Source organism: Stenella coeruleoalba (assembly GCF_951394435.1).
Source record: "Stenella coeruleoalba genome assembly, chromosome: 8".
Taxonomy (NCBI): domain Eukaryota; kingdom Metazoa; phylum Chordata; class Mammalia; order Artiodactyla; family Delphinidae; genus Stenella; species Stenella coeruleoalba.
The window spans coordinates 29635135-29647250 of record NC_137154.1 but is presented as its reverse complement, the minus strand read 5'-3'; the positions used below and the strand labels follow the sequence as shown (position 1 = coordinate 29647250).

Below are 12116 nucleotides of genomic sequence, written 5' to 3'. Positions count from 1 at the left end.
GGATTATTTTGAAACATTCAGTTATGTTGTTCTTGTGCATTTGTTAAGCAAAAAAATCATCCAGTCGCCTTATTTTATTATCAAGTTTTACAAATTAAAAAATGTGGTCTTATGTCAAGTTAGTGATCCAGGAGAGTGGAAAAACTAATTGGCTCCCTTTTCAATTGTAGTGCTGGGTGACTCATAAGGCCTAGATGTCACTTACTATATTTGATGGACAGTGTACATTAGAATTTTTTTGTTTTGTTTTGTTTTGCGGTACGCGGGCCTCTCACTGTTGTGGCCTCTCCCATTGCGGAGCACAGGCTTCGGACGCGCAGGCTCAGCGGCCATGGCTTACGGGCCTAGCCGCTCCGCGGCATATGGGATCTTCCCAGACCGGGGCACGAACCCGTGTACCCTGCATCGGCAGGCGGACTCTCAACCACTGCGCCACCAGGGAAGCCCCATTAGAATTTTAAAAATGGAAGTCGATGGCTCCAATCACCTATTAACCCAGGACCTATTGTGGGGTTCAGTTCTAGTTTCATAAATCCCATTTGTCTCCCACTTTTTGCTTTGTTTTACACTTGACTGGTAAAATAGATTATTTTTTTCCTGTGGAAACTTCCTTGATTGTCAGTACATCTCCAAGGGCATAATCATGATATATTAAAAAAATAATCATGTAAATTATAATCATCTCACATTTTCCAGAATATTTTTAATCATAAGGATTTTTCTTTTTAAATATTGATTGGGACTTTCCTGGCTTGGGATAAGGTAATCATATGCAAATTATTTTATTTGATATATTCTTAGTTTAAATCCAGGGCTATATAAGACTTGATATTGGGGCATAATAAGAAAGTGGTATATACTTTTGCCTGGAAAAGTTCTTTGTTTAAGTCATGCTAAACCTCTAGCAATTTTAAAACTGAGGCAAGCTATGGTAGAAGATTTTTACCCTCATAGATGCATAAAGTAAGTATACAGACTGGGAGAGGAAATTATTCAATCTTGAGATTAAATATGTACTCCTAACAGCCATTCCAATAATAAGACTTTAAGTGTTGTTTTAAAGTTACTGTTTAAAAAGATGAAAAATATATGTAGCCATACCTTTTGTGCTGACAGTGATAGAAGTGCAAGGTTAAGTTATACTAAAAAATTTATGTTAAGAAGCAGTGCTTGTACCATTTTTTTTAAACCACATTTACATCTTATATTTTACATCCCTCCTCTTCTCAATTTTGATCAGAAGATTTCCTCCATATTATTCTTTGAATAGTAGGCTAACTTTTCTGAGTACATGATCAGAGGACAGGACTCAGCATGGTAGCTTATAGTCAAAAAAAAAAAAAAAATCAAAGCATAATTGTGCCTTGTCTCTGACCACTCTCCCTGAAATAAGTTGTAACATTCAGGGCAGGGAAATGTTCAAATCCATTACAGGAATTTCCTTTGTGCAATGTACACATGAACTTTTAAAAAGTTATATGTTTAAATATTTTTAACAGTCTGACTTATTGTGTATGTTATTTGTCACAGTATTCAGTATTATTGGAATAATTGTTTTTATTTTCATCATACCAGTGAGGCTTATTCAGAGAGCACATTAAACTAAGAGCGTAACTTTGAGAGGATGTGCTGAGTGTCTTGACTTCCAAACCAACTACAATCAACTACCTTGTTTACATTTACGTTTCTTATGGTCCAGGTCTAGTTTCTTGCCCAACGGCCAGCTGGCTTTTTTTTTTTTTTTAAGTGGGCCAGCATTGTTTTCTTAAGTGTGGCCAAATAAAATAGCTAAGAAATAGATTCAGATCCAATTAACTTCATTGTGTATCTTCAATGATCCAAGCATTTAAACATATGTACTCCCATACCTTGTATCCTGTTATCCTGGCAAATCTTTTACTACCTAAAGTGTTTTGGTTTAGATGAGAAATTATATGTCACCTTACCAATTAGGCAGGTATTGGGGTATATTCTTCTAGACCTTCTTTTTCTTTTTAAACTCTGGAGAAATCTAAAAACCCTGGAATTTTAAATGACTTTTCCAAAGCTATGTAGCTACTTGGTGGCAAGGCTATAATTTATCCCAGGTGTTTTGACTTAAGCCCTGGGCTTTTTCAGGTCTGATTTGTTAATTAAATATTTGTCCTATGACTACTGTTAGGTATAATCTCTTTCTCTCTCTCTCTCTCGCTCGCTCTCTCTCTCGCTCTCTCGCTCTCTCGCTCTCTCTGTATTCTTGAATATTTTTATGTTTAATATAAAGCATTTAGAGAACTTGAGATAAAGTGAGCCACACCAATTGTAAGCTGTCTCCAAATGATGAGAAATTGTTGGAAATATCATTTTTAGTCAGGTGCTTGAAAGCAGTAAAAAGCTAGTAGCACAACACTGTGGCTAGTTTGAACTTATGGAGGGAAATGCAAATTTGCCTTGAATTGGCCAGCCTGTGACAAAGATTATCATTTTGCTGTTACTCTGACAAATTCTTTTGGACTGATCACTCATAATTGATCCAGACCTCATGTACAACAAATTGAACTCTAGGCAAAAAAAAAAAAAAAAAAAAAGTAATTTGTTTTTCTATTTGGTATCAGCTCTGAAAAGCATTATGTGTGTCTAGAAATAAGGTAGCTGGCAAGAATAAACTTTGCTCATGCTAAGTGGTAATTTTCTTTTTCTGTGTTGGCTAGTTTTTTCTAGATATGACATTTGGTTCAGGAGGACACACAAGAGCCATTCTACAGAAGGAGTCAGATATTACTCTGTATGCCTTAGACAGAGACCCAACAGCTTATGCAATAGCTGAACAGCTTTCAGAATTGTACCCGTAAGTAATACACTTATATAGTTACTTAATTTTGTTGCTATGTTTTATGGAGCTTAGTTTACCATCTTGGAATTTGTTCTCCCTTGTATGATACTATACGTCACTCCACTAAGTATTTCCTCCCTTTTTATCCAGAAAGAATTGATGTAAATGATATTTTTAGAATCACTCAAAATAATGATGTTACTGCATTTATCCTTTGTAAGTAAGTATAAATACAAAAACTTATTTTTGGTTAAAATTTGAAAATGTGTTGAAATCCATCCATGAATAGTATTTTGACAAATAACCCATACTTTAAAAACATTTTTAAAGTACTTTATGAGTTAGTTTCTCAGAATTTAGTGGAGTAAATACATATGTAAAAATTCTGTAGAATTCTGTAGAATTCATGAAACAATAATGCAATTGCTTTCTTTGAAATCTTTCTGAAATTCATAAGTAAATGTAGAGCACTCTATCCATTTATCAGAATTAGTGAGCATTTACTAGAGAACTTTTTAAAAATATAAAGTTATTGTCTTCATGAGTTGTAAAAGCATCTTCCTTTAGAGAAAAAATTTTGAATTAATGAGTTATGTCCATGTGCTATGTTGTTTAGAACACACCAGCCTGAAAAAGAAAAATATCTTGGAATTAAGATGGCTATCTCCAAATATGTAAAGGGCTATTTTCTGTAATGGGGAATTGTTCTACTATGTGAAGCTCCAGAGACTGAAATCAACAAAATAGATGAGAATTTTAGAGGTAAAGTTTGACTTGACTATCCAACAAAGAAAAGATCTCTTTGGTGAAGTAGCAAAAGTATGACCATAGAAAAGTTTAATCACAGACTAAAGGTAGAAAGTTGGATTACTAATCTAGAGTAGTCTTTTTCATCCTCTCTCAGGTCCCAGACTCTGCAAATCCATCAATGTGATTAAGTATCCCAATAAAAGTGTAAATAAATATACCTAGATTTTTGTCTGCAAGATCACAGTGTTTATGGAGTCCCTGGAAACCCATTTGACCCCAGGTTCTTTATTTCTAAGAAAATATGAAGATGTGGTTTAGTTCCAGAGTAGTTTTTTCTTTTTTTTTTAATCTTTCTGTCATTTTAAGCAACGTAACTTAGATGCACCTTCTTTAAGAAGGTCTTGTACTAGGGCATTCATATTTGTGAAACTTCTTAGGAGTTCACTTGATTATGACCTGAACATTTATAGAATGAGTATAGGTCTCCATTATATTTCACTATCATAGACAACCTGAATTTTCTTAGATATTATTGTTTCTAAAGGCAGTGATTCCCAAGGTCTCTTATTCTTTCAAACACCCTAGTTTCTTAAATGGAGCTTAAAATTATCAATTTTATCAGGCGTAATTTTTTACCTAACAGGAATCTTGAGGCTCTGTATTCTCTTCAGCTTACATATGTGGAAACTATTAGCTACACATATTAAAGGTATACATGTCTTAATAGAGATGCGATGAATTTCACCCATCACCCAATAATCTCATTTTATTAAATTATACTATCTTGTCTCAAATCTTACTGAGATATATTTAGTTCATCGACAAAATAATTCCTTTGCCTAACCTAATAACTTAATTAAAGAACAATAAGATAAAATAAAGGAGGAAGAGGTAATTAATACAGATAAAAGCTGGAATCAAAGAAACTGAAAAACAAAAAAACAAAAAAAAAGAAAAAAAGGAGAAAGAAATCCCAAGAGATCATTCTTTGCATTCTTTGAAAATAGCAAAATCCTTTTTCACACTGATTGTTAAAGGAAAAAGAGAGCGAAAATATATGCTTAAGTTTGAGAGAGAAGACCAACCAGAGACACAAGGTAAATTATAAGATGATACTACTGTAATTCTGTGGCAACATGTGAAACCTAGATAAATGAATGATGTCCTAGCAAAATATAAATTATTAAAATTGACTCAATAATTATAAAACTTTAATAGGTTATTACCATAAAAGAGATTAGAAAGGTAACTAAAGTACATAGAAGAATGTACAGTGATCAGATTTGCAATTGTTATCTAGCTTTTATAAAGAATAGGAAAGGGACTTCCCTGGTGGTGCAATGCTTAAGAATCCGCCTGCTAATGCAGGGGATGTGGGTTCGATCCCTGGTCTGGGAAGATCCCACATGCCGCGGAGCAACTAAACCCATGTGCCACAACTACTGAGCCTGCGCTGTAGAGCCCGCGAGCCACAACTACTGAGTTGGCATGCCACAACTACTGAAGCCCATGTGCCTAGAGCCTGTGCTCTGCCACCACACTGAAAAGCCTGCACACTGCCATGAAGAGTAGCCCCCACCTGCCGCAACTAGAGAAAGCCTGCGCACAAAGCAAAGAAGCAAAGAAGACCCAACGCAGCCAAAAATAAATAAATAAATTAAAAGAAAATAGGAAAGAGCGTTGCCTTTTATGCTAGTCCTGACCATGGTAAATAAAGAAAGCTCTTAAAATTCATTTTATATTGAATCCAGCATTAATACCTAATTCTGCTAGAGATAGTATAAAAGGAAAAAGAGAAAAAGTCCAACCTCACTGAAGTATATAAATGCAGAATTCAAAATGCAATACTAGCATATCTAATTCACCCTTCATTTAGTTAAAAGGATAATAAAAGAATAATACCTATGGCCTAATAGGGTTTAATTCAAGAATACAAGGATGGCTCCATATCAGATAGTCAATCAATGATAGGTTGATAAGCATCACAATGATCAGCTAGCTGTTCGTATTAAAATCTCTAAGTTAAATGGAAATATAAGTCAACTACTTAAACGTAAAATATCCTATTAACCAAGGACAAATAGCAGTTATTTTCTCAAAAGGTGAAATACTATAACAATCTAGTCAAAAATCAGGTTGTAAATATGGATTAACTTCTATATATATTTTAATCAGTATTTTTGGAAGGTCTGGCAGATGTAATTAAAAAACTAAAGAAAGGTTAAAATAGTCTTTTTTTAAATAATGATTTGACTGAATACTTAAAAACCCAAAAGGACTTGTAAAATTAATAAGATGATACAAAATGGTTAGATAAAAATTTAAAAATCTACTCAAGTAGTAAATACCTAGAAAGGGAAGTGGGAAAAAAGTATTCCATTCTTAAAAGCACCTAAAACTTTATAAAATAGTTATAAATTTAGCAAGAAAGACACATTTCCAAATAAAAATAAACCTATATAATTCTATTGAAGGACGTAAAAGACCTGAACAAAAGAGAAAGCATATGTGTTTGGGGGTAAAACAAATTACTATTATAAAAGAAGGCCAGTTCTCCCCAAATTCATATATGTATTTATTGTAATTCCAGGAAGTATATTAATTGATTTCACCTTAACTGATGTGTGTTTTTTTTAACTTAGGTAATATAATGTTGAGTAGATATGGGGGGAAGAGTGACAAGGTCTTTTGGGAAAAAGAAAAAATTGAGAGGAAACTTGCCTTACCAGATGTCAGATCACACTATAAAGTCACTGTAGTGAAATCAATATTATACTGGCATAAGAATAGGCAAGTAGGTTAGTGGAGCAGAGAATCTAGATATAGATTCTACTACATAAAAGAATTTAATAGAAGATAAAGGTGTTTTAATTCATTGAGAAAATAGTGCACTATTAAATAAATGGTGTTGGTACAATGCATATCAAACTTGAAGAAAATAAAATGGACCCCTATTTTAAATCAGATTCAAAAGTAATTTCCAGATAGAGTAAAAATGTATGAAAAAATTGAAAATAAAAGTCCTATTAGAAAATTGAGGAGATTATATATACAATCTAAAGGTAAGAAACTGTCTTAGTTGAGACTTGAAATCATAAATCTATAAAAATAAATAACAGAAATATCTATTTATATAAAAATTTAAAAAATATATGGCAAAAATCGTATGGTAAAATTTCCAAACAGTTAACTTAGAGAAGATATATTAGTAATATGGAGGATAGGAAAAGGAATGATATTATAGAAGAGGAAAAATACATTTTTTCTAAGTTCTCAACTGGGATCCCTGTAACAAAAGGCAGATTAATAAGAGAAAAGCATATAAATTTATTTAAGTTTTACATGACTCATGAGACTTCATGAGGAAATGAAGACCCAAAGATAACAGTAAAACTGGAGCATTTTTATATTAGATTTGATGAAGAGTGGAAAGTTACAGAAAAATATGATAGGACAAAGGGTATGAGCTAATGATAGTAATGTGGGCAAAATTTAGCAAGTCCCATTTATTTAGATTCCTCTCGTCCCTTCATTTTCAGAGATAAGGAAGCTTTTTTGGGTTTAGGCAGGCATCACTCACATGAAGAGCTTATGACCTACATGTGCCATTTCCCAAATTCCTTCAGTTTAAAAATATTCACTATGCCAAGTTGCCATATTTTGAGGTAGCTTTTCCTGAACCCCATCAATATTTATCATATAGGAAGAGTTCTCTCAAACTTGATAAAACAACAAATTCCAATTTGTAAAGTGGGTAAAGGATAGAAGGGTCAATAATAGAAGATCAATGTGTGAAAAGACGCTCCACATAAGTAGCAGTGAGGGGGGAAATGAAATTAAAATAATAATGGTATAATACTTTTTACTTATCAAACTGGGAAGACGTAACAGTTTTGAAAGTGAGCACATGGGGGAAATGATACTTATTTTTCATGGATATCTTTTAATGTTAAAAAAATTGTATATGCATTGTTTGTATATACAATCATGGAGAACTTGAGAAAGAAGGAATTAATGGTGGGGGAAGTATGGAGAAAGGGAAACCAATGGTTAAAAGAAACAAACCTAGGGCTTCCCTGGTGGCGCAGTGGTTGAGAGTCCGCCTGCCGATGCAGGGGACATGGGTTCGTTCCCCGGTCCGGGAAGATCCCACATGCCGCGGAGCAGCTGGGCCCGTGAGCCATGGCCGCTGAGCCTGCGCGTCCGGAGCCTGTGCTCCAAAACGGGAGAGGCCACAACAGTGAGAGGCCCGCGTACTGCAAAAAAAAGAAAAAGAAAAATACATATGTAATCCTGTAACTGATATCTAGGATTACATATGTATTCTTAAGAAGATCATCAATAACATTGTTCATTATTTGTCTTTGGTTTTTATTTTAAAACTGTTTTTCATTGCACAGTAAAGTTGAACACGTGATTCAGTAATAAAAAAATACATATGTAATTACAACTTGCAATAAAGTGTGCAAAAAGGAAGCATTTTGTCATTTCAACGTTTACATCTTTTGAGAAAATATAGTAATTTCTTTCATTTATTTATTTATTTTGTTGTTGTCAAAGAGTAGCCTGTGCTTCTCCTGAAAAATCCCATGTTCTTCACTCTGTCAAAACTAAGTCAAAAATAGAAACTAACATTTTCACAGAAAACTAAGCAGTTCATGGGAAAGCTGAATTTTAGGCTAACCCATTTTAGCTCTTTCAGAAAAGATGACATGTCAGGTCACCTGTTGTTTGAAAACTGAAACTTTTCCCTATTGCCTCTGAAGACTGTACAAGAGGAAACACATTAAAATTGGAGCAGTGGGGTGTTGGCTGACTTTTACCACAGTGGAAGATGGATATTGGAAGACAATTTTTTTTAACAATTTTTTGTTTTCTGAATTTAGGGATAATATGTGCTCCATACACTGAGTTTAGAGAATATAGACGTGTATAAAGAAAATATGAAAATTATAATTGATTCAATCATTTAACTGTAGGTAAAGCAGATTATAAAAATATAATAAGCTGTTACTATCCATAGTTTATAAAAGTAGATATTCTCATTGGGGTAAACTTATAATACACAGAAAAGTATATAGAAAAAAATGAAACTCACTTACCATTCCACCACCTTAATCAGTAGTAATGATTTTGTGTATTTCATTCCATCTTTTTTTTTTTTAACATCTTTATTGGAGTCTAATTGCTCTACAATGGTGTGTTAGTTTCTGCTTTATAACAACGTGAATCAGCCATTACATATACATATATCCCCATACCTCCTCCCTCTTTCGTCTCCCTCCCACCCTCCCTATCCCACCCCTCTAGGCGGTCACAAAGCACTGAGCTGATCTCCCTGTGCTATGTGGCTGCTTCCCACTAGCTATCTATTTTACATTTGGTAGCATGTATATGTCCATGCCACTCTCTCACTTTGTCCCAACTTACCCTTCTTCCTCCCTGTGTCCTCAAGTCCATTCTCTACATCTGCATGTTTATTCCTGTCCTGCCCCTAGGTTCTTCAGAACCATTTTTTTTTCTTTTAGATTCCATATATATGTGTTAGCATACGGTATTTGTTTTTCTCTTTCTGACTTACTTCACTCTGTATGACAGTCTCTAGGTCCATCCACCTCACTACAAATAACTCAATTTCATTTCTTTTTATGGCTGAGTAATATTCCATTGTATATATGTGCCACATCTTCTTTATCCATTCATCTGTTCATGGACACTTAGGTTGCTTCCATGTTCTGGCTATTGTAAATAGCGCTGCAATGACCATTGTGGTACATGACTCTTTGAATTATGGTTTTCTCAGGGTATATGCCCAGTAGTGGGATTGCTGGGTCCTATGGTAGTTGTATTTTTAGTTTTTTAAGGAACCGCCATCTGTTCTCTATAGTGGCTGTATCAATTTACATTCCCACCAACGGTGCAAGAGGGTTCCCCATTCCATCTTTTTAATTGCCAATATTTCATTATATTTTATGTACTATTTCTTGTTTGAACTTTTTGGATATTTTTACTTTTTTATACTTCTAAAATGTTGGAATATCTTGGCCAAGTTTAAAAACCATTTTGATCAATTGTATTAAATACATAGCTAATTTAGAAAGAATTGATGTCTTGATATATTTTTCATTGATGATGATATATTTTTCCATTGATTACAGTATTTATGTTTCTGACTAATATTTTTTCTTAATTAAAATGATAAAGTACAGAAAAGTGCTGAGAAGAAAATTTAAATTATTCATAGTCCACCACCACCGAAATTAATAGTTTGGTAAACTCCTTCCTAATCTTTTTGGTTATATATATATGTGTATATATATATACACATATATATATATACATTCATACATATACACATATATAGTTTACAAAATTTGATTCTATTTATACATTATCAGCACATTCTTATTTCATTAAATTACCTTAAAGAATAGTTTTATTGGTTGCAGAATATTTCCTTTATGTAATTATAACTTAATTTATTAGAATTCTAATTCTAATATAGTCTTATCCTTATCCATATTACTGCTGTTTTAAGTCTTTCTGTGCTGTGTTATTTTAGATGTACTTCCTATAAACAAATACCAGATATATTTCCTTTGTGTAAACAAATCTGTCTTTTGTAAAGGGTAATTAAATCAGGATATGCTTACTCTTTCTATGTCATCTTGTTTTATATTTTCTATTTTTGTGTTTTATTGAAATTATCTTTGGCGTTTAAATTTTCTTTTGTCCATTATCCACATATACATATTTGTTTTTGCCTTTTCTCTAGCAATTTTGATGAAATTAAAAAATTTTTTTTAATTTACTACTGGCTGATGTTAATATTTTTTAAGATTAAAAGTACTTAAATATTTTTTACTGTTAAGTATGCAGAAAGAAATATTTTTTGATTAACCATCCCATGTAAAGTGAGAACTTATTTCCTGAATTTTTATTTCCCTCTCTTTTCCCACTTCTTGGCTTTTAAAATATGATTTTGGCTTTTAGACATTAATATCTACTATTATGATAATTATTAGTTAACATTTGCATTGTTTGGCAGTAATATCTAAAGTAATCATACTTAAACTGATTTAATTCATTTCAATGTACCCCATAGCCTTTTTATAACACTGTAAGTCCCCTTTCAAGTTCTTTATGTAGGCTCATTTCTCTACCAATTGATTACATCTTAGTTTTTCTATAAATATGCAAAAGGGGAATATCTATGCCTTTGTCTACCCAACACTGTGTTTCTAATGCTTTCTTACATGGGCAACAGTTGATTTAGGATGGCAGTTTGGGAATTGAATAGATATTACTCTTTTTTTTCTGACATGTAGTATTGTGGAGAAGTCTGAGGTCAACCCAGTTTATTTTTTCCTTTCCTAGGTAATCTGTTTCTCACTCCTTCCTCCCACTATTAGGCTGGATGCTTACTAGATATATTTCTTTGAATATTTTTGACATTCATAAATTTCACTAAGAAATATTACTAATTAATCTCTTTTTATCAATTTTCCATGTACTCTGTGAGTAATTTTGGCCTATGCATCAGGTCTTTTCTCTACAAAGGAGTTTTTGTGTTAGTTACCCTCTACTCTTTTTTTTCGGTTTTTTTAACCTGTGAGCACTTATGATTTGTTGGTTGGAGTGTTATCTGTCCCATATGTCTTTTATTTCCTTTCTTAGTGTTTTCTGCTACTTTTACTTTGCCTCAGTATTATAGGAGCTCTCTTCAGACTTATTCCATGTGTTACAGATTTGGTTTTCTACAGTGTCGATTATGGGTTTTTTTTTGTTCTTTTTTGTTTTGTTTTGTTTTGTTTTGTGGTACGCGGGCCTCTCACTGTTGTGGCCTCTCCCGTTGCGGAGCACAGCCTCCGGACACGCAGGCTCGGTGGCCATGGCTCACGGGCCCAGCTGCTCCGCGGCATGTGGGATCTTCCCGGACCGGGGCATGAACCCGTGTCCTCTGCATCAGCAGGCAGACTCTCAACCACTGCGCCACCAGGGAAGCCCTAACATATTCTTTTAGTGAGTCATGAAATCATTTTTTGGGGGTCTTGATCAGCATTTTATGGAATGGAATGGAATGGAATAGAATAGGAAATATCATGTTACATAATGGAAGTTAAATTAAGTATCATTTCCAGTGAAATAATATATATGTTTACATATATACACATATATATTGTATTTTTGTATATGGGATTGCAGTTAAACCATATTTCTGACTATGTATCTTGATCAAAAATTTTTGAAAACTACCTATCCTATATGGCTATATCCCACATATTTGTTCACACTGTGTACTAAATGTTCATTGAAGGCGGAAACTTTGTCTAATGTATGTTCATATCCCTAGAACCTAGCTCTGCTTGGAATATATATGGAAGTTAACAAGTGTTTATTTATGGTTCAAACAAAACAGAAACCAGTGGTGTGAATGACAGTTATACTTTCTAGGATCCTGTTGCCTGGAAACCCCAATATGCCTAGAGAATTAGAACCCCCTGAAAACTGCATCTCTTAAACTGTACTTTGCCTGTCTTGCAATGAATGAAAC

At 33.5% G+C, this 12116-nt stretch overlaps 1 protein-coding gene across 5 annotated transcripts in view; it reads left to right on the top strand.

Annotated features, from left to right (window-relative positions):
- METTL15 (methyltransferase 15, mitochondrial 12S rRNA N4-cytidine) overlaps positions 1 to 12116 on the top strand; it is a 260359-nt gene that overhangs the window by 84870 nt on the left and 163373 nt on the right. For all 5 annotated transcript variants that reach the window (XM_079930559.1, XM_079930557.1, XM_079930555.1 and 2 more), the window contains exon 3: positions 2691 to 2827. In XM_079930559.1, the coding sequence (XP_079786685.1) occupies positions 2691 to 2827 (137 nt within the window). The remainder of the gene's footprint in view (positions 1 to 2690; positions 2828 to 12116) is intronic.